This window comes from Penaeus chinensis, chromosome 30 (genome assembly GCF_019202785.1).
Source record: "Penaeus chinensis breed Huanghai No. 1 chromosome 30, ASM1920278v2, whole genome shotgun sequence".
NCBI classification, from domain to species: Eukaryota; Metazoa; Arthropoda; class Malacostraca; order Decapoda; family Penaeidae; genus Penaeus; species Penaeus chinensis.
Genome location: NC_061848.1, coordinates 4,989,049 through 5,012,814, shown reverse-complemented (window position 1 = coordinate 5,012,814; position 23,766 = coordinate 4,989,049). Strand labels below are relative to the sequence as shown.

Genomic DNA, 23,766 nt, shown 5'->3' with positions numbered 1-23,766 from the left:
CAGAAGGGGAATGTCTATGGAACTAGTGTCTTTTTAGTGGGTCGTGTGGTACGGTTGGTTTAATACTGGTCATCCGAGTGGATTGTGATAATAAAGTGAGTTGTCAGTGCCATATAATGATGCCATCACAACATACTACGCTAAAACTGTCATCATAACCCGTATGTAATGGCATCACAACATGGCACTCACAACTCAATTCATTATCGCAACTCACTTTATTATCACAACCCAAAATCCGCGTCCCACCTAGAGCGGCCAAAGTCCGAGTTCTGGTAAGGGAGCTGTTGATTATCCATATCGATGCGGAACTGCATAATTCCATCTTTCATGGATACCTCAGTACATCTGACTTAAGATTTGATTTTTTAAATCAGTTTCCACTGAGTAGATAGGCAATGTTTATGGAGTAAGTAAGATCCTAATTGCACAACCAGGGTTCTAGTCCTGGTCAGGGAGGGTTGTTGATCATCCATATCAAAACGGCACTGCATTATTCCATCTTTACGTGTGTGTGTGCGTGCTACAAGGTCAAGAAAGATTAAATCATCTACTCTTTAATTTGAAAGACAAAACGTGTACGAGTTTTGATTTTGCTATTATATTTGGAAAGGACATGTACGTAACGACGTACATGTGTGAGTCAGCTGGCATGTGTAAATATGTGTGTATGTTCGCGCACATGATATAAAGTATTTGCTTGTATGCCCGGCATATGTGCTAATACTCACTCTGTATATTCAAAACTGAATTAAACATATAATGTTCTATGCTGGTATAACTGAAAGATAATTGATTTCACTCATGATTTATTTTCCGGAACAGAGATACGCTTCATATAAATTTCAGATTTTATTTTCGTCTGAAGGGAAAGCCCGATTATCTGTCAACCGAGACAACAGAGGCTTTAGCCGAACTTCTTCTTGCCGAAACCTCCGAAACCTCCGTAGCCTCCGTAGCCCCGCCTGAAACCTCCGTGGCCTCCGTAGCCCCGCCTGAAACCTCCATGTCCCCTTCGGAATCCCCCGCCTTTGAATTTGAAGGGATCGGGGTCAGCCACGGGGTTAGGGTTAGCCAAAGGGTCAGGCTCAGGCATGGCACTGGTCAGGGTCACCAAGCCTGCTAGGGCCACAAACAAGGCCAAAATCATCGATAACTGCAAAAGGCAAAGAAATCATTGTGAATACTTTTTGAATGTTGGTTATCGACTGCAAAAGAAAAAGGAAAAAGGAAAATGTAGTAAAAAACAAAAAAAAAAAAAAATAAAAAAAAACATTTTTTGACATTTTGAGGAGTAACATTTTTCCAATTACATATACCCATATATTTACGCACTTGCACACACACACACACACACACACAACACACACACACACACACACACACACACACAACACACACACACACACACATATATATATATATATATAAATATATATATATATACATACATATATATATATATAAATATATATATATATAAATATATATATATATAAATATATATATATATAAATATATATATATATAAATATATATATATATATTATATATATATATATACATACATATATATATATATAATATATATATATATACATACATATATATATATATAATATATATATATATATTATTTTTTATGTACACATATACGCAAATGATAACATTCAAGGAGATCTGAGGAAGACGGGCAAGAAAAATAAAGCCTTGGCCATGAACCCTTCCAACTCCATGGCCGTGACCCCTGTGGAAGTCATGACCACCTCCGCCGTGAAACCTGCCGAAACCAGTTGGGTCAGCCACTGGGTCGGGGTCAGGCATGGCGCTGGTCCAGCTGATCAGGCCAAACAAGGTCACCATTACAATCTGAAAATGACATCTGTAGGGATCGTTTGGATAATGTTTATTAGATATTTAGCAGAATAAGAATTCGTTACTTCCTTTACCTGGTTGCATATCTATTACTTATAAAAAAGTTATAGATACATTTTCTAGATAAGGAAAAGTTGAACAGCAACTGATATTTTAAGAAAGAAAGAATGAAAACAAATATTTTTTGACATTTTGAGGAGTAACATTTTTCCAATTACATATACCCATATATTTACGCACTTGCACACACACACACAACACACACACACACACACACAACACACACACACACACCACACACACACACACATATATATATATATATATACATACATATATATATATATATGTGTGTGTGTGTGCCTGTGTGTGTGTGTGTGTGTGTTGTGTGTGTGTGTGTGTGTGTGGTGTGTGTGTGTGTGTGTGCCTGTGTGTGTGTGTGTATATATATATTATTTTTTATGTACATGATATATGCATATATACATGCATACATGCATGTATGCATCAATACATACATGTATATATACACATGCACACATGCACACACACACACAACACACACACACACACACCACACACACACACACACACAACACACACACACACACATATATATATATGTGTCTGTGATTTTATTATTTACACTTTCTTCGCTATCATTAATTTTACTCCTAACAAGAATCGTTCTCAGAAAAACAGATGTAATATCTATCTTTATCTCTAAAGGTTCCGTTTAGGGTACACATATTTGTTCTTTTGCTCTGCGGATATTCGCTAAATAAATGTTCTTGTGTTGTAAGTTGCAGAGACATTAAGAGCACGAGACTTCAGTTTTCTGAATTATTCGCAACTGCAATGAACGAAATGATAATGAAAATCATTTTCATCGTCATTTCGTGTGTTATTTTCGTAAAACTGATTATAAAATGATTGCAACATCGAATCTTGCAAGGAATGTTATTTTTTAACAGAATAACTGGTCTTTCGGAAACATAGTTGCAGTAATTTCCTTAATAAGAAAGAAGAAAGATAAGAAAAAATACAAGAGAAAAACAAAAGACGAGAGAGAAAAAAACTCATCATGGAAATTCACTTTGTATCCGGTTCATTCGCGCTTGAAAAAAAAAAAAAAAAAAAAAATAATAATAAAGATAAAGAAAGTAAGAGGAGAAATGAAAAAAAAGAAGAGAGGAGGAGATGAAGAGAGAAAAAGAAGCAGAGTAAGTAAAAAGAAAAACGGGCGAAATGGAGAAATTTAAAATATGAAACGAGAAAGAAACCTCCCCCCAATAAAAGAGAAGAAAAAAATAAAGAAAATAATAGGAGGAAATAGGCGAAGAGAAGAACGAAAACATATTTCTATCCAAATCTGATTATGTATGTTTAGCATGAAAATTCCGTCTATATTTACCCAAGTGTATCTTCTATTCTATAGCTACAGCGTACTTTCTCAGTCATGACATAAAAATCCTAGACTGATGTTAGGAATTCCAGATCTACTAGAGAGATATTTCCAGCCGGTATATGTATATATGTATATATGTACACACATATATATATATTTTTACAAACATGATACACGTTCGTACATATTCAAAAGAGGAACAGGACCAGAATACCAGAGTGGCGTACTTCTTGTGCTTTTGAAAGAATATATCTGACAAAGTCATTAATTCTTTTCTGAGGCCAGTAAATATGTGTTTTACTCACGTGGAATATTGTCAGATCCAGGAATTGCCTGGGTATAATCTATAGATGTAAGATTAAAAAGTAATCTTTAGTCAGTTTAGACAATACATTATGATGAGATAAAAAATCGGTTATTTAACAAGAATAATCAAAATCGTTTTCAACGTATAATGCATTTTTTGTTTGTCTCAGCAGCATAAGCTACACCCAATAAGGCAGGAATCAAAGGGTGAATGACGTCAACATAATTTGGGTTCTCTCACCCAGAGGTCTAGTGTAGCTTATGGTGTATGAAAGATTTTTTTTTTTTTTTTTTTTTTTTTTTTTTTTTGCACTGCAGTAAAGGAATACGAAGAGAGAGAAAAGAAGGAAAAGAGAGAAAATAATAGAAAAGCGCAGATGCTTCCATAATGGATGATATTTTATTTGTTTTATTATGACTGAACACTTTTTTTGTTACTGATTCTTAAAAGTAAAATTAATTAGTATGAAAGCCACCCTAGGTTTATACATCATTTCTAGGGAAAACGAGTTGCAAATTAGATTCTACTTTTTATTTCTGATCACGAGAAACTTTTTAGTTAAAGTCTCATCGATTCATAATTGGAGCAATACGGCAAAAAAACTAAAAAAACAATCCTGTCCAAATCTGATCCTGTATGTTTAGCATATGAATTCCATTTATATTTTCCTAAATGTATATCTTATTCTAGAATAATTCTTGAACGATGAATTTATGAAGCCACAGCATATAATTTCTTAGACTGATAGGATTCCAGATCTGCTAGAGAGATATTTCCAGCCGGTTTGTGTGTGTGGATGTGTGTGTGTGTGCCTGTGTGTGTGTGTGTGCATGTATATATTTGTTTACATATTTATTTACACACATATAATTCACATAGGTATATATTCAGAGAGGAAGAGGACCAGAATACCAGAGTGACTTACACTTTCCGTGCTTTTGAAAGCAGAAGTTACTAGTCATTTGCCTGAAGATAAGTATGCCTTTTATCAATATGAAGTCATGTCAATGCCAGGAATAGTCTGAATGTATCCAAACAATGTCTAATCTATATCTGTAAGAATAAACAGTAATATTTAATCAGTTTTAGAAGAACATTTTAAGATAATAAGGTTATGAAGAAGCAATCCACTTACTTCATTGATTATTTAATATAAATAATCAAAATCTTTTCCAACGTATAAATGCATATTTCTTTGGTCTCAGCAACATAAGCTTCACCCATTAAGGCGGGAGTCAAAGGGTGAATGACGTCAGCATATTTTTGGGTTCTCTCACCCAGAAGTCTAGTGTAGTTTATGGCGAAAGAACGATTTTTTTTCTTTTTCGTACTGCAGAGGGAAAAAAGAAGGAAAAAATTGAAAACAATAGAAAAATGCAGACGCTTCCACAATTAATTATATTTTGTTTGTTTTATTATAACTGAACAATTTTCTTGTTATTGATTCTTAAAAGTAAAATGAAAGCCACCGCAGTTTTATGCATCATTTCTCGGGAAAACCAAGTTGCAAATTAGATTCTACTTTTTAGTTAGAGTCTCATCGATTCATAACTGGAGCAATACGGCAAAAAGGCGAAAAAATAATCCTGTCCAACTCTGATCCTGTATGTTTAGCATATTACTTCCATTTACATTTTCCTAAGTGTGTATCTTATTCTATTTTGACGACGTGTTTTGTAAGTCTTGAAAGAAAGAAATTCTTAGGCTGATAGGAATTCCAGATCTGCTAGAGAGATATTCCTTGCCGGTATATATATATATATATATATATATATATATATACATACATATATATATATATATATATATATATATATATATACACAAACACATTTATGTATTTATTTACACACATAATTCACGTAGGTATATATTTAAAAGAAGAAGAGGACCAAAATACCAGAGTGACTTGCACTTTCCGTGCTTTTGAAAGCAGAAGTGACTTGTCAGTTGCTTGAAGATATCTGACCTAACCATTACTTCTTTTCCAAGGCGAGTAAATATGCCTTTTATCTATATGGAGTCATGTCAGTGCCAGGAATAGCTTGGTTGTATGCAAACAATGTCTAATCTATAGCTGTAAGATTAAACTTACACTTATTCCATCGGTTATTTAACATAAATAATCAAAATCGTTTGCAACGTATAAATGCATTTTTTTTTTTTTGTCTCAGCAACATAAGCTTCACCCACAAAGGCGGGAGTCTAAGGGTGGATGACGTCAGCATATTTTGGGTTCTCTCACCCAAAAGTCTAGAGTAAGTTATGGCGTACAAAAAAAAAAAAGAAAAAAAAAAAAGAAAAAAAAGAAAGAAAAAGAAAAAGAAAGAAAGAAAGAAAGAATATATATTTAATTGCACTGCAGTAAAGTAAGAATGAAAAGCAGAAAAGGGAGAAAAGAAAACTAGAGAGAAATACAAGAGAAAAACAAGAATTCTTGTTTGGTCTTGAATTATGATTGGACAATTTCTTCGTCATCGATTCTTAAAAGTATGAAACCCGTCCAAGTTTCATTTCTAGGGAAATCGAGTTGCGGATTATTCTTGATTAAGAGAAACATTTTAGTTAAAATCTCATCGATTCGTTATTGGACTAATGACAGTGATATATAGTAGACCTAATAGACAGTAGACCTAGCATCCTACTCAACTTGCCGCTGTGACCACGAAAAATACTAAGCTAAGACCCAATGTGAGCCATTGTCATGCCAAAACTATGGCTATTGCTCCCGTTAAAGCCAAGGTACTTTAGTGTACATATCTACCTGATTAAAGTCACGACCGGGTCATTCACATATATATTTGCATATATAATGCATATATTTGCATTTGATGTATATATACATATGTATGTATATACATAATGCACGTATTTACACACACACACACACACATATGTATATATTAATATATATTTTCATATATATATATGTATATATACATATTTATATACATACGTTATATATATATATATATATATATATATATATATATATATATATATATAACGCACATATATATATATATATATATATATATATATATATATATATATATATATATATATATATACATATATGTAGAAGAGGTATGAATTAGAATCATTATCTTCACAATACATTTCTTGTATTGTGATGATATTCATTCTTTCATATCTTTTACACATTTATCAACATGAATACTCACATACATACACACATATGTATGCATATGTATGTGCCTGTATGTGAGTCTTATAAAACTGCTTGTATTGAAATTATACTCTATGTCGCTTCATTCTGATGATAAATGACAACATAAAGAGTGACACACATACAAGCAACCGAGCACACATTAAGGTATTATGTCAGGGCATCTACCACTAGACTGCACTAAAGTAGTTAGAACGTCAGTCTATGCATATTTATTATTTCCACAATTCGAATTTAAGAAGTAAGGTAGGAAGAGGAGAGGAATGGGAAAAAAGGGGACTTAAATAAGAAAGGAAGGGTGTGGAGAAAGGGAGGGGAAGGGGAGTGAAAGAGGAAAGGGAGATAGGAAAAGAGAAAGGGAGTGAACACGGATAGGCAGGGCAAGGGAGAAGCTCAAAGAGAAAAGGGAGATGAGGGAGGGAGGGAAGGGGATGAAAGATGGAAAGTGGAGAAGGTTAGGGAGGAGATGGAGGGTTCAGAGAAGGGGCAAGTATAGCGTAGATGATAGTGCATACATACATATATTTGTATATATATATTCATATATAGTTTTTATGTACACATATACGCAAATGATAACATTCAAGGAGATCTGAGGAAGACGGGCAAGAAAAATAAAGCCTTGGCCATGAACCCTTCCAACTCCATGGCCGTGACCCCTGTGGAAGTCATGACCACCTCCGCCGTGAAACCTGCCGAAGCCAGCTGGGTCAGGCATGACCCTGGTCCAGCTGATCAGGCCAAACAAGGTCACCATTACAATCTGAAAATGACATCTGTAGGGATCGTTTGGATAATGTTTATTAGATATTTTGCGTAATAAGAATTCGTTACTTCCTTTACCTGGTTGCATATCTATTACTTATAAAAAAGTTATAGATACATTTTCTAGATAAGGAAAAGTTGAACAGCAACTGATACTTTAAGTAAATACCAAACAGGTGTTTATTACACTTTCAAGTGTAATAAATTTTCCAATTACATATACCCATATATTTACGCACTTGCACACACACACACAAACACACACATATATGTATATACATATTCATACACACATATGTGTCTGTATACAGTTTGATAATCCATTGCATCTCCTCTGCTATTCAGGTAGGTTGATTGCATTTGGTAGATATCTGGCGTCCTTTTCATTATCCGTTGATGCCTTGGCCATGGCGAGCACCGAAGCCACGGCTGTGACCCCTGGCAAAGCCTTGGCCATGAACCCTTCCGACTCCATGGCCGTGACCCCTGTGGAAGTCATGACCACCTCCGCCGTGAAACCTGCCGAAACCAGTTGGGTCAGCCACTGGGTCGGGGTCAGGCATGGCGCTGGTCCAGCTGATCATGCCAGAAACAGTAACAGCTGTAAACAAGGATCGTTAGGATAATTTCTATTAGATATCCGAAATAATCGTTATATCATTTACCTGCTTGCATATTTAAAACACAATAAAAAACAACAAACAATAGAATACTATAGAAGCAGTTCATTTATCATTCCTATATATTATTTTGATAAGCGAGAGGAGAGAACTATCAAATAAAAAAAATAAAAATGAAATCTGATAATCAAATGTGAAAAAAAAAATTGAACAGCAACTGATATTTTAAGAAAGAAAGAATGAAAACAAATATTTTTTGACATTTTGAGGAGTAACATTTTTCCAATTACAAACATTTTTGTTTGGGTACAGGATAAGAATTGTCACTTACAAGCTTCATGGTGAGAATGTCTGCCCTGTCACATGAAAGCTTATTCAATTGATTTCTTAACTTTGCTTTAAAATATGCGTAGATACTCATGCACACTCGCCCAGACACATATAAGTGAATATATACATGTGTATATACATCAATATGTGTCTATCTGCATACACGCATATATATAGACATAAAGATATATATGAATATATATATATATATATATATATACATGATACGCATTAGATATACATATGATATATATACGAACGCATATATGAGTATATAAACATGTACACATAGACATTCCTTATCTACTCATACTAGAGAAAGATAATGAGGTTTTACATACTCGGCACTCGGTGTGAGCAGAAGGGGAATATCTATAGAACTAGTGTCTTTTTAGTGGGTCGTGTGGTACGGTTGGTTTAATACTGGTCATCCGAGTGGATTGTGATAATAAAGTGAGTTGTCAGTGCCATGTACTGATGCCATCACAACATACTACGCTAAAACAGCCATCATAACCCGTATGTAATGGCATCACAACATGGCACTCACAACTCAATCCATTATCGCAACTCACTTTATTATCACAACCCACAATCCACGTCCCACCTAGAGCGGCCAAAGTCCGAGTTCTGGTAAGGGAGCTGTTGATTATCCATATCGATGCGGAACTGCATAATTCCATCTTTCATAGGTACCTAAGTACATCTGACTTAAGATTTGATATTTTAAATCAGTTTCCACTGAGTAGATAGGCAATGTTTATGGAGAAGTAAGATCCTAATTGTACAACCAGGGTTCTAGTCCTGGTCAGGGAGGGTTGTTAATCATCCATATCAAAACGGCACTGCATTATTCCATCTTTATGTGTGTGTGTGCGTGCTACAAGGTCAAGAAAGATTAAATCATCTACTCTTTAATTTGAAAGACAAAACGCGTACGGACATATGTGTGTCTGCTGGCATACGCATGATATAAAGTAATTGCTTGTATGTCCAATTGGTATATTCATTCTGTATATTAAAAACTACATAAACATCTAATTTTCTAAATAAATGATTTCACCCATTTTTATCATCCGGATCAAAGATACAGTCGATATAAATTGTAGATTTTAGTGTCGTCTGAAGGAAAAGCCCGATTACCAGGCAGCCGAGACAACGGAGGTTTTAGCCGAAATTCTTGCCGAAACCTCCGAAACCTCCGTAGCCACCTAAGTTTCTACGCTGGTCTAACTTAAAGATAATTGATTTCACCCATCAGTTTGTATGATTTATTTTCCGGATCAAAGATACAGTCAATATGAATTTCAGTTTTTAGTGTCGTCTGCAGGGAAAGCCCATTTATGAGGCAATCGAGACAACTGGAGGCTTTACCCGAAATGCTTCTTGCCGAAGCCGTAGCCTCCGTAGCCTCCATAGCCTCCGTAGCCTCCGTAGCCCCGCCTGAAACCTCCGTAGCCATGCCCCCTGTAGCCTCCATATCCCCCTCGGAATCCTCCTCCGTAGAATCCTCCGCCGCCTTTGTATTTGAAGGGATCGGGGTCAGCCACGGGGTTAGGGATAGCCTCAGGCATGCCACTGGTCAGGGTCACCAAGCCTGCTAGGGCCACAAACAGGGCCAGAATCATCGATAACTGCAAAGGCCAAACAAATAATTGTGAATACGCTTTTTAATGTTGGGTATCGATTGCACAAGAAAGAAAATAAAGTAAGAAACATATCTTTTTCTCTCTCCTTCCCTCTCTCACACATACACACATGTACGCACACACACGTAATACATATTGACCATAAGACAGAATACATAAACTAAGAAATATTATAAAGAGTCTAATTTAGTATCATACATCAAGATACTAAAAACCATAACCATATTTCAAAATCTGTTGAATGTGAAATAAGTTAAAGTAAATAGATTAAAATTGCACTTGGGTTAGGGAAAAAAACATTTACATAACACTATGTCCTCCCCTTTTCCACAACATAATTTACAGTAAATACTTATATCAATCAAGAAAAGAAACTCTTCATATTTTTATCACTGACAGTTCTACATCCTCTCAATATAATCTACAAAAATGGATAAAATACCAATAGCATAAAACTTTACAGAAAGCTCAACCACTCCAGAAATATATTTCAACGAGAATTTAACTATTAGTTCTTAATGCGGGTAGCATTAATATTAATACGGGTAATATTGGGATTAGTATTAACAATCGGCTCCTTCTTCCTATAACAAGCATATTTCCTTCTGTATAATACCCAAACACTCATAGTAATCACATGCATAAAACAATAACAAAAAAACACATACGATTCACATCACAAAATTCAACGGCACGCAAATCTCTCAGCCACAAATTTCGTAAACTGAAATCACACAGACTTACCAGCTTCATGTTCAGGGTTTCGCATGCAAGAGAGAACCAGCTCTGAACCAAGGCAGGACAACCTATGTACAAACTGCGAGGGGAATTTGGGCTTATATATACCCCTCGTGATGATACTGAAGGTCGCGAGCCCACTATGACAGGCACTTCTATCCTTTCTTGTGCAACATTTAAAGATCGTCTTCAGCTTGAAGTTATGGGTCTCCTGAGTGTGAGGTGTTGTCCTTTGAACAGAAGAGGTCGGGAGGGTAAATATTGCGCAATATATAGATATTTTCCTCTTTTTTATTCGTGGCTTTCAGGTGAAAAGAAGCACACACACACACACACACACACACACACACACACACACACACACACACACACACACACACACGCACATCCACACTCTTACATACGCACACACACACATATAAATGCGTATATATATATATATATATATATGTATGTTTATATATATATTTATATATACACACATTTATACACATATATAGAGTATATATATATTTATGTATGTATATATGTACATATATATATGTATATATACATATTTGTATATATACATATAAAGATAGATATACATAAATATGTATATATTTATTTGTATAACTATATATTTATATATGTTTAAATATATGTATATATATAGAGAGAGATAGACATACATACACATGTGTGTATATATATACACATATACATATAGATGTATATAATAAATGTATGTACACATTGAGAGATAAATAGACATATGCTTATATATATATATATATATATATATATATATATATATATAGACATACATGCATATATATACAGACACACACATATATAGACACATATATGTGCATTATATATATACATATATATACATATACATAAACACACATATATGTGTATGTATATCTGTCTATGTATATAGACTATATATGTATATATATACATATATGTGTATGTATGTATAACTCTCTCTCTTTATAAGAATATATATATATATGCATACATAAGCATATAATATGCTAACATACATATATGCATGGATACAAGCATACATACATACATACATACATACAAGCACACACACACACACACACACACACACACACTTGCATTCACAGACAGACGCAGACGTATATATATGTATATATATATGTGTGTGTGTGTGTGTGTATATACATCTATCTGTCTATCTATCTATATCTATCTATATATAGCAACAACAATGATGAAAATGATAATAAAAATAGTAAGAAAAGAAAAGAACTGATATCGATAATAATTAGAATAATGATGACAATAGTAATAAAGATGATGATGATAACTAATGACAACGATAATGACGATACGTTTTAATAGCAATTATAATGATATTGGTGTTGATGATGTTGATAATAATATAAAATAATTATAATTATAATAATTCAAATACTCCTACTACTACTACTAAAGATAATAACAGTAACAATCATAGTAGTAATACTAATAATTGCAATAACGGTAATCATAACAAAAATATTAATAGTGATAATAATCCCACCCATGATAGAAGTAGTCTTTACAATAACGATAACAATAATAATAATGGTAATAATAATACTAAAAACAATAATAATAATGGTAATAATAATAATAACAATAATAATAATGGTAATAATAATAATAATAACAATAGTACTATTATGATAACTACATTGTTAATAACAATAATGATAGTACTGATAGCAATAATAAAACCAACAATAACTGTGATAATACTAATATAATAATGACAAGAACAACGATGATAAAATTGTAATAGTTATGTCGGTGATGATAATAACAGAATCAATTAGTGGCCTTATTAGAGATTACGATATATTTCCCACTGATGGCGGACACTTCTTCTTTCTTCATCATTAGATAGGCTATTCGCACATTTATTATGGAAATTATATTAGATTTGTAGAACATGTGTTAACTTCTGAAATGCCTATTCGATCATTACTGTTTATTTCATAATGCCTATTATCTTTACATTTATGTCATATACTTTTTGTTTCATCATGAAGTTTCTAGATGTACTCTCTAAAATCTGTTTCCGTTCAAGAATGCAGCAAATTGCAAAGACATTAGCAACACGAGTCTTCAGCTTTCTGAATCAATTGCAATTAAAATAATCGTGCTTTTCATTATCATCCCGCGTGCCATTTTCGTAAAACTGATAATAAGTTGATTGCAACATCTTGCAAGGAATGTTATTAAAACAATCTTTTTACTGGAAGTTACTGGTCTTTTGCAAACACAGTTCCAGTAATTTCCTTAATGAAAAAAGAGGAAAGACAAGAAAAAAAAAAAAAAATAGTAAGGCAAAAAGCATAAGAGAAAAAAAATCGTGGAGATTCACTTTGAATCCGGTTCATTCGGGTTTGAAAAAAAGGGAGGTGGAGAAGAAATTGAAAGGAGAGGGGAAGTAGAAAAAAGAGAAACGGGGGAGAAGATAAAGAAAAAAATACAATGAATATGAAAGGAGAAAGGAGATTGCAAAATAAAGATAAAGAAAGAAAAAATAAAGAAAGGGAAATGAGAGGAGGAAGGCAAAAAGACAAAAAAAAAAAAAAAAAAAAAAAAAAAAAAATCTGATTCTGTATAGTTTGTATATAACGTCTGTCTATATTTACCTGTTTATTTTATTCTACAGCGACCACGCTTTTGTCAGTCCTGAACGATGAAATTTGCGTCGTTTATACAGTCACATTATATATATATTTTAGACCGATGTTAAGAATTTCAGATCTACTAGAGAGATATTATCAGAGAGGTAAACAAAAGTGATGGAGAAGCTATCCACGTATTTCCTCGGCAATTTATATATAAATAATGAAAATCCTATGCAACATATATGTTTGTGTCTCTGCAACACAAGCTATACTCACTAGGGCGGGAGTCAAAGGGTGAATAACGCCAGCATATTTAGGGTTATCACCCAGTCTAGTGTAGCTTATGGCGTATTTTTTTTTTTTTTTTTTTTTGGGGGGGGGGGGGGGGTACAGTAAAGAAAAATGCAGGTTTCTTTTTTTTATTAAACAATTTTTTTTTTGTCATTGATTCTTAAAAGTAAAATGAAGAAGTGTGAAAGCCACCCTAGTTTTAATCATTTCTAGGAAAAAACAGTTGCAGATTAGATTCATCTTATATTTCTGATTAAGAAAAACGTTTTAGTTAGTCTCACCGATCCATTATTACATTAATTGCAAGAGATCCTTGTTGCACGGTCCTTTTAGTGGGTCGTGTGGTATGGTTGGTTTAGCACTGGTCATCCGGGCCATACCTGGAGCAGCCAAGGTTCGAGTCCTGGTCAGGGAGGGTTGTTTTTCATCCATATTGATGCGTCGCTGCATTATTCAATCTTTCATAAATACCTCAGAACATCTGACTTAGGATTTGAATTTGTAAATCAGTTAAACATTGCTATCAATTATCTAGTATGAGTAGATAAGCAACGTCTATGGAGCTAGTAAGATCCTAATTGCACACTCCTTTTATTGGGTTGTGCGGTATAAATTATGAATATGCTTTTGAATGTTGCCTATCGACTGCATAAGAAAAATAAATGAAAATAAGGTATGAAGCATTCTTTCTCACACACGTATGGACACACATAACACATATTAAACATTAGACCAGAATACATATAATAATAATCATTATAAAATATAGTTTGCTGTCGTACATCGAGATGCTACATAAGAGAGAGAAAAAAAAAAACAATTTAATTTTAAAATCTTGTTTGTGAATCTTTACTCAATTAAAGCAAATAGATAAAATAACGCTTTCGTTCGTTCGTTAGGTGCCAGACCTGATACAGGCATCGGCGATCATGCGTCTCCAGGCTATTCTATCATCACAGGCATGGATGAGTTTATTGCAACTGATGTTGTTGCTAGTTGCCCCCGAGTTAAGAGATTGCAAGTAAGTTATTCTCTGTCGTCCTCGAGCTCTTTTGCCCTCAATCTTTCCGAGCAATGCTAATCTTTCCAGCTGTTGCCTTCTCATAACGTGTCCGAGAATTTGCATCTGTCTTTGCCGGATTGTTTTGATGAGCGACCTGTTGGTATTGGCTAAGGCAAGGACTTCTCCATTTGATCTATGTTCCCTCCATGATATTTTGAGCAATCTTCTTAGGAACCACATCTCTGCTGCTTCCAGTTTAGCTTCTGTTTCTTCGCTGATGGTCCAACACTCACAGACATATGTCAGGACTGACCAGACATAGGTTTTTAGCACTCTCTTCTTTGTATCCATCTATAAAAGCAGTTAATTTATCATTCATATATATTATTTTGATAAGCGAGAGGAGAGAACTAGCAAATAAAAAAAAAATGAAAATGAAATCTGATAATCAAATGTGAAAGAAAAATTGAACAGCAACTGATATTATAAGAAAGAAAGAATGAAAAAAAACAATTTTTTGACATTTTGAGGAGTAACATTTTTCCAATTACAAACATTTTTGTTTCGGTACAAGGGTAAGAATTGTCACTTACACGCTTCATGGTGAGAATGTCTGAGCGCCGTAATGAGTTACTTTGTCATTTAAACCAGCAAAGGGCCATTTCTAAGGATGCTACCCTGTCACATAAAAGCTTATTCAATTGATTTCTTAACTTTGCTTTAAAATATGCGTATATACTCATGCACACTCGTCCAGACACATACAAGTGTATACATACATGTGTATATATGTATATATGCATATGTAAATAGATATATTTATGCGTGTGCGCATATTTAAGTGTATGTATATACATGTATATACATCAATATGTATCTATCTGCATACACGCATATATATAGACATAAAGATATATATGAATATATATATATATATATATATATATATATATACATGATACGCATAAGATATACATATGATATATATACATGTACACATAGACATTGCTTATCTGCTCATACTAAAGAAAGACAGTGAGGTTTTACATACTCGGCACTCGATGTGAGCAGAAGGGGAATGTCTATGGAACTAGTGTCTTTTTAGTGGGTCGTGTGGTACGGTTGGTTTAATACTGGTCATCCGAAGTGAGTTGTGAGTGCCATGTAGTGATGCCATCACAACATACTACGCTAATACTGTCATCATAACCCGTATGTAATGGTATCACAACATGGCACTCACAACTCAATTCATTATCGCAACTCACTTTATTATCACAACCCACAATCCACGTCCCACCTAGAGCGGCCAAAGTCCGAGTTCTGGTAAGGGAGCTGTTAGTTATCCATATCGATGCGGAACTGCATAATTCCATCTTTCATAGATAACTCAGTACATCTGACTTAAGATTTGATATTTTAAATCAGTTTCCACTGAGTAGATAGACAATGTTTATGGAGTTAGTAAGATCCTAATTGCACAATCAGGGTTCTAGTCCTGGTCAGGGAGGGTTGTTAATCATCCATATCAAAACGGCACTGCATTATTCCATCTTTATCTGTGTGTGTGCGTGCTACAAGGTCAAGAAAGATTAAATCATCTACTCTTTAATTTGAAAAACAAAACGCGTACGGACATATGTGTGTTTGCTGGCATACGCATGATGTAAAGTTATTGCTTGTATGTCCAATTGGTATACTCATTCTGTATATTAAAAACTACATAAACATCTAATTTTCTAAATAAATGATTTCACCCATTTTCATCATCCGGATCAAAGATACAGTCGATATAAATTGTAGATTTTAGTGTCGTCTGAAGGAAAAGCCCGATTACCAGGCAGCCGAGACAACAGAGGCTTTAGCCGAAATTCTTGCCGAAACCTCCGAAACCTCCGTTGCCACCTAAGTTTCTACGCTGGTCTTAAAGATAATTGATTTCACCCATCAGTTTGTATGATTTATTTTCCGGATCAAAGATACAGTCGATATGAATTTCAGTTTTTAGTGTCGTCTGCAGGGAAAGCCCATTTATGAGGCAATCGAGACAACTGGAGGCTTTACCCGAAATGCTTCTTGCCGAAGCCGTAGCCTCCGTAGCCTCCGTAGCCTCCGTAGCCCCGCTTGAAACCTCCGTAGCCATGCCCCCTGTAGCCTCCATATCCCCCTCGGAATCCTCCTCCGTAGAATCCACCGCCGCCTTTGTATTTGAAGGGATCGGGGTCAGCCACGGGGTTAGGGATAGCCTCAGGCATGGCACTGGTCAGGGTCACCAAGCCTGCTAGGGCCACAAACAGGGCCATAATCATCGATAACTGCAAAGTTCAAAGAAATTATTATGAATACATTTCTGAATGTTGACTATCAACTGCATAAGAAAAAAGAAACAGAAACGATAATATGGAATAAAACATTCTCTCCTCGCACACACAGAACATATTGACCATAAAACCAGAATACATACAGTGAGAATTATTATAAAGTCTAGTTTACTATCGAACATCGAGATGCTGTTGGATGTGAATCTTTTATTAATTAAAGTTAATAGGTTAAAATAGCGCATTCTGAAATTGTTGAAATTATTGATATTTGGGTTTGGGAAAAATAAATAAGGCAATAGTATATACTACCTCTCCTTTTCCGCAACATTATTTTCGTACTTATATCAGTGAAGAAAAAAATATCTTGGAGGGAGTAAAACAAAGCACGTCACATTTTTTAACACTGAACGTTTTATATTTTTTTTTTATATAATCTACAAACAATGATAATAATTAGAAAAAGATGGTAATAACATAAACCTTTGCAGAAAATTTATCAACGCCAGAAACATATTCGAACAAGTATTTAACTATTAGTTCTTAAGACAGGTAGCATTGATATAAAGACATTAGTCATTAACTCATTCTTCACATAACAAACATCCCTCTTCCTTTCTTAAAATATCCAGACACTCATACTAACCAAATACAGAAATCAACAATAACAATAAATCACATACAAATCACATCACATGTAAAAAATTCAACAGCACGCAAATCTCTCAGCCAGAAGTTTCTTAATCTGAAATTTCACAAACAAACTTACCAGATTCATGTTAAAGGTTTAGCACGCGAGAGAGACTCGGCTCCTATCCAAGGCAAGGACAATCTATGCACAAACTGCAAGGGGAATCTGAGCTTATATACACCCCTCATGATGATACTGAAGGTCGCGAGGCCACTATGACAGACACTTCTATCCTTCCTTATGCAACATTTTAGGATCCGTCTTCAGCTTTAAGTTATGGGTCTCATGAGCGCAAAATGTCCTTTGAACAGAAGGGGTCGTAAGGGTCAATACAGTAGTATATATCGATTTGCCTTTTCTATTTTATTCATTCATTCATAATAGACACACATACATACACACACACATATATATGCATATAACATATATACGCACACATATATGTATAAGTTTACATATATTCAAATATATACACTTATACAGTATATATATATATATATATATATATATATATGTATAATATATATATATATATATATATATATATATGTTAATAAATGTATAAATGTACATGTTCATACGCACATATATGTAGATAGATAATAAGATATATACGTAAATAGATATGTATATTTATACATATATTTATAAGTATGCATAGATAAACATGTATATATAAATATATATACACATTTATATAGTTAAACACACATATGTGCATATATACTCATATATTTGTATGTACGTCTATCTATATATGTATATATATATTTGTGTGTATGTATATATATGTATATATATAGATATGTATATATGTATAAATATATACATATAAATACACGTATATATGTATATACATATATGTGTATGTACGTCTATCTATATATGTATATTCATACACGTACACATATGTGTGTATATATATGCACGTGTATGTATACATATATATATAGACATATATAGCAGTGATGTTATAATAATAATAACAATGAAAATAACTACATTATTAAGCAAATCGCAATATTCAGACTCGTTTTCCTTCTTCTCATGAATCACTTTTAATTCAATGGTTATAACTCATCATGGAAACTCAATTTGCATCCGGTTCATTCGGGATCGAAAAAGAATTGTAATGATGATAAATAAAGGAGGAGGAGGAGAAGATGACTAAGAAGAAGGAAAAGAAATGAGGAGGTGAAGCAGTGAAGAAAAAGAAAGGAGGATAATTAGAGAAAAACGGAGAAGTAGAATAGAAAAATTAAATGAGAAAGATTGAGAGAGAAGAAAGGGAGAAAGAAAGAAACAAGAAATAAGAGGGGGAAGTGAAAGAAAAAATTCTGTCCAAACCTGATTATTTATAGTTTGCATATAATTTTTGTTTCATTTTCAATAAATCCAGTTTGTGCATTGTGGGTTTTTCTACCATAGTATCAACACAGAAGAGTGTTTTTCGATTCACTTCCGTCTATATTTACCTAAGTATATATTTTATTCTATAGCGACAGCACTTTTTGTCAGTCCTGAACGATGAATTTAGTCATTTACATAGTAACAGCATAAAAAATCCGAGACTGATGTTCGGAATTCCAGATATAGAGAGATATTTCCAGTCGGTATATATACACACACACATATATATTGCTATACATATTTATTTACACATATAATGTACATGCGTGTATATTCAAAAGATGAAGAGAACCAGAATACCGGAGTGACTTGTACTTCCCGTGCTATTGGAAGCAGACGTGGCCGGTTAGTCACCTGGAGATATCTGACAAAACCATAGTTTCCTTTCTAATGCCAGTACATTTGCGTTTTACCCTTATTGAGTCCTGTCAGTGCAAGAGATAGCCTAGTTATAGCCAATGTCTAAGGAAATAGAACAAGAGGGAAAAAAAGATTGGGAGAAACCCAGAAAAACGCAGATGTTTTCATAAAGAATAATAACACTTTAGTCTTTAATTTTGATTAAACCATTTCTTTGTTATTGATTCTTAAAAGTAAAATGAATAAGTATGAGACCCGTCACAGTTTTATGCATCAATTCTAAGGGGAAAACGAGTTGCAGATTAGATTAGTTTTTATTTCTGAAACAGAGCAACATATTAAAGTCTCATCGACTCATTATTGCCTTAATTGCTAGGGAGATCCTAGTTACACAGTCTTTTTAGTCGGTCGTGTGGTATGGTTGGTTTAGTACATGCCATTCGGGTTATAGGTTCGAGTGTTGGTCAGGCAGGGTTATTTATCCATATCAGTGCATCACTGCATTATTCCATCTTTCATAAATACCCCTGACTTTGGATTATACTTTGTAAGTCAGATTCCACCGAGTGCCTACTCCCCATCATTAATCTAATATGAGTAGAAAGGCAATGTCTGTGGAGCTAGTAAGATCGTAGTTGCACTCCTTTTGGTGGGTTGTGTGGTATAGCTGGTTTAGTACTAGTCATCTGGGTTATACTTGGAGTGGCCAGGGTTCAAGTCCTGGTCAGGGAGGGTTGTTAATTATCCATATCGATGCGGCACTGTATGATTTCCTCTTTCACAAACATACATGTTTGTGTGCATATATACGTGTACTACAAGGGCATTAAAGAAGAAATAATCTACTCTTCAGTTTGAAAGACAAAACGAGAAGTTAAGATACATATGTGTTTACTTGCTGTGTATATATGTATATGTTCGCACGCGCATGATATGAAGTATTTGCTTGTATATCCAGTACATGTATGTATACCCACTCTGTATATTCAAAACTGCATAAACATCTTATTTTCTATGCTGGTCTAACTCAAAGATAATTGATTTCACCCATCAGTTTGTTTAATTTATTTTCTGGACCAAAGGTACAGTCGATATGGATTTCAGATATTAGTGTCGTCTGCAGGGAAAACCCTTGTATGAGGCAATCCAGACAACTAGATGCTTTACCCGAAATGCTTCTTCCCGAAACCTCCGTAGCCTCCGTAGCCTCCGTAGCCTCCGTAGCCCCGCTTGAAACCTCCGTAGCCATGCCCCCTGTAGCCTCCATATCCCCCTCGGAATCCTCCTCCGTAGAATCCACCGCCGCCTTTGTATTTGAAGGGATCGGGGTCAGCCACGGGGTTAGGGATAGCCTCAGGCATGGCACTGGTCAGGGTCACCAAGCTTGCTAGGGCCACAAACAGGGCCAGAACTATCGATAACTGCAAAAGCCAAAGAAATTATTATATTAGGATTATTATAAACTCTAATTTACTGTCGTGCATCGAGATGCTGAAAAAAAAGATAATCACATTTCAAAATCTGTTGAATGTGAATCTTTTATTAAGGTTAAAATAACCCATTGTAAAATTATTGAAATTTCTGATATTTTGGTTAGGGAAAAATAAATGAAGTAATATATACTACCTCTCTTTTTCCGCAACATTATTTTCGTACTTATATCAATGAAGAAAAAAATATCTTGGAAGGTGTAAAAAAGAACACGTCACATTTTTAGCACTGAACGTTCCATATCTCTTTGATATAATCTACAAATAATGATAATGATAATTAGAAACAGAAATAGTAATAAACCTTTGTAGAAAATTTATCAACGCCAGAAACAAGTATTTAACTATTAGTTTTTAATACAGGCAGCATTGATATTAAGACATTAGTCATTAACCCATTCTTCACATAACAAACATTCCCCCTTCTTTGATAAAATACCCAAATACTCATACTAACCAAATACACAAATCAACAATAACAAAAAATCACATACAAATCACATCACATGTAAACAATTCAACTGCACGCAAATCTCTCAGCCAGAAGTTTCTTAATCTGAAATTTCACAAACAAACTTACCAAATTCATTTCAAAGGTTTAGCACGCGAGAGAGACTCGGCTCCTATCCAAGGCAAGGACAATCTATGCACAAACTGCAAGGGGAATCTGAGCTTATATACACACCCCTCATGATGATACTGAAGGTCGCGAGCCCACTATGACAGACACTTCTATCCTTCCTTATGCAACATTTTAAGATCCGTCTTCAGCTTAAGTTATGGGTCTCATGAACGCAAAATGTCCTTTGAACAGAAGGGGTCGTAAGGGTCAATACAATAGTATATATCGATTTACCTTTTCTATTTTATTCATTCATTCATAACAGACACACATACATATACACACACATATATATATGCATATAACATATACGCACACACATATATGTATAAGTTTACATTTATTCAAATATATACACATATACAGTATATATAATATATATATATATATATATATATATATATGTAAAAATCTACATGTTCATGCGCACATATATGTAGATAGATAATAAGATATATACGTAAATAGATATGTGCATATATGTATATTTATACATATATATTTATATGTATGCATAAAAAAAACATATATATATAAATATATATATATATATATACATTTATATAGTCAACACATATGTGCATATATATATGCATATATTTGTATCTACGTCAATCTATATATGTGCATATATATGCATATATTTGTATCTACGTTAACCTAACCTACGTGTATGTATACATATACATATATGTATGTGTTTATAGCAGTGATGTTATGACAATAATAACAATGAAAATAACTACATTATTAAGCAAAGCTAAGAGAGCGCAATATTCTGACTCGTTTTCCCTTCTTATTATGAATCACTCTTAATTCAATGGTTATAACTCATCATGGAAACTCAATTTGCATCCGGTTCATTCGGGATCGAAAAAGAATTGTAATGATGATAAATAAAGGAGAAGGGGGAGATGACTAAAAAGATAAAGAAATGAGGAGGAGGTGAAGAAGTAAAGAAAAAGAAAGAAAGATAATTAGAGAAAAACGGAGAAGGAAAATTGAAAGATGAAAGGAGGAGAAAGAGAGAGAGACAGAAGAAAGGGAGAAAGAAAGAAACAAGAAACAAGAGGGGGAAGTGAAAAAAAAAAATCCTGTCGTAATCTGATTATTTATAGTTTGCATATAATTTTTGTTTATTTTCAGTAAATCCAGTATGTGCATTGTGGTTTTTTCTACCATATTATCAACACGGAAGAGTGTTTTTCCATTCACTTCCGTTTAGATTTACCTAAGTATATATTTTATTCTATAGCGACGGCGCTTTTCGTCAGTCCTGAACGATGAATTACAGCATAAAAATCCTAGACTGATGTTAGGAATTCCAGATCAAGAGAGATATTTCTAGCCGGTACACACACACACACACACATATATTGCTATACTTATTTATTTACACATATAATGCACGTGCGTGTATATTCAAAGGATGAAGAGAACCAGAATACCGGAGTGACTTGTACTTTCCGTGCTATTCGAAGCAGACGTGGCCGGTTAGTCCCCTGAAGATATCTGACAAAACCATTGTTTCCTTTCTAATGCCAGTAAATTTGCGTTTTACTCTTATGGAGTCCTGTCAGTGCAAGTGATAGCCAAGTTATATCCAATGTCTAAGAAAAGGAGAACTAGAACAAAAGGGAAAAAAGGATAGGGAGAAACCCAGAAAAACGCAGTTTTCATAAAGAATAATAACACTTTGGTCTTTAATTTTGATTAAACCATCTTTCATATATACACCTCTGACTTTGTATTATACTTTGTAAGTCAGTTTTCACCGAGTATGAATAGATAGGCAATGTCTATGGAGCTAGTAAGATCGTAGTTGCACACTCCTTTTGGTGGGTTGTGTGGTATAGCTGGTTTAGTATTAGTCATCTGGGTCATACTTGGAGTGGCCAGGGTTCGAGTCCTGGTCAGGGAGGGTTGTTAATTATCCATATCAATGAGGCACTGTATGATTTCATCTTTCACAAACATACATGTTTGTGTGCATATATACGTGTGTTACAAGGGTAATAAAGAAGAGATAACCTACTCTTAAGTTTGAAAGACAAAACGTA

The 23,766-nt window shown here is 34.1% G+C and overlaps 4 protein-coding genes across 4 annotated transcripts; all 4 read right to left on the bottom strand.

The window, feature by feature from the left end:
• Window positions 1-907: 907 nt before the first annotated feature.
• Window positions 908-1,824, bottom strand: LOC125041194 (cold and drought-regulated protein CORA-like). The gene is made up of 2 exons (XM_047636033.1): window positions 1,732-1,824; window positions 908-1,156 (listed from the first exon to the last, which is right to left on the bottom strand). The coding sequence occupies exons 1-2, from the start codon at window positions 1,822-1,824 to the stop codon at window positions 908-910; spliced, it is 342 nt and encodes a 113-aa protein (XP_047491989.1).
• A 7,928-nt stretch (window positions 1,825-9,752) lies between these two features.
• Window positions 9,753-10,952, bottom strand: LOC125041299 (keratin-associated protein 19-2-like). The gene is made up of 2 exons (XM_047636136.1): window positions 10,889-10,952; window positions 9,753-10,129 (listed from the first exon to the last, which is right to left on the bottom strand). The coding sequence occupies exons 1-2, from the start codon at window positions 10,895-10,897 to the stop codon at window positions 9,866-9,868; spliced, it is 273 nt and encodes a 90-aa protein (XP_047492092.1). The 5' UTR covers window positions 10,898-10,952; the 3' UTR covers window positions 9,753-9,865.
• A 5,810-nt stretch (window positions 10,953-16,762) lies between these two features.
• On the bottom strand, window positions 16,763-17,943 carry LOC125041302 (30S ribosomal protein S18-like). The gene is made up of 2 exons (XM_047636140.1): window positions 17,903-17,943; window positions 16,763-17,130 (listed from the first exon to the last, which is right to left on the bottom strand). Exons 1-2 carry the CDS (start codon window positions 17,909-17,911, stop codon window positions 16,876-16,878), a joined length of 264 nt encoding a protein of 87 aa, XP_047492096.1. The 5' UTR covers window positions 17,912-17,943; the 3' UTR covers window positions 16,763-16,875.
• Window positions 17,944-20,757: 2,814 nt separating this feature from the next.
• Window positions 20,758-23,590, bottom strand: LOC125041193 (glycine-rich cell wall structural protein-like). Its single transcript, XM_047636032.1, has 3 exons — window positions 23,537-23,590; window positions 23,193-23,279; window positions 20,758-21,015 (listed from the first exon to the last, which is right to left on the bottom strand). Exons 1-3 carry the CDS (start codon window positions 23,588-23,590, stop codon window positions 20,758-20,760), a joined length of 399 nt encoding a protein of 132 aa, XP_047491988.1.
• Between the last annotated feature and the right edge of the window lie 176 nt (window positions 23,591-23,766).

Coding starts and splice junctions, on each gene's coding strand:
- LOC125041194 (XM_047636033.1), bottom strand. CDS start 1,824: ATGCCTGACCCCGACCCAGTGGCTGACCCAACTGGTTTCGGCAGGTTT. Junction 1,157..1,731: donor ACAGGGGTCACGGCCATGGA/GTTGGAAGGGTT, acceptor TGCCTTTTGCAG/TTATCGATGATTTTGGCCTT.
- LOC125041193 (XM_047636032.1), bottom strand. CDS start 23,590: ATGACCCAGATGACTAATACTAAACCAGCTATACCACACAACCCACCA. Junction 23,280..23,536: donor CACACAACCCACCAAAAGGA/GTGTGCAACTAC, acceptor TTGCACTGACAG/GACTCCATAAGAGTAAAACG. Junction 21,016..23,192: donor TCAGGGGACTAACCGGCCAC/GTCTGCTTCGAA, acceptor TGGCTTTTGCAG/TTATCGATAGTTCTGGCCCT.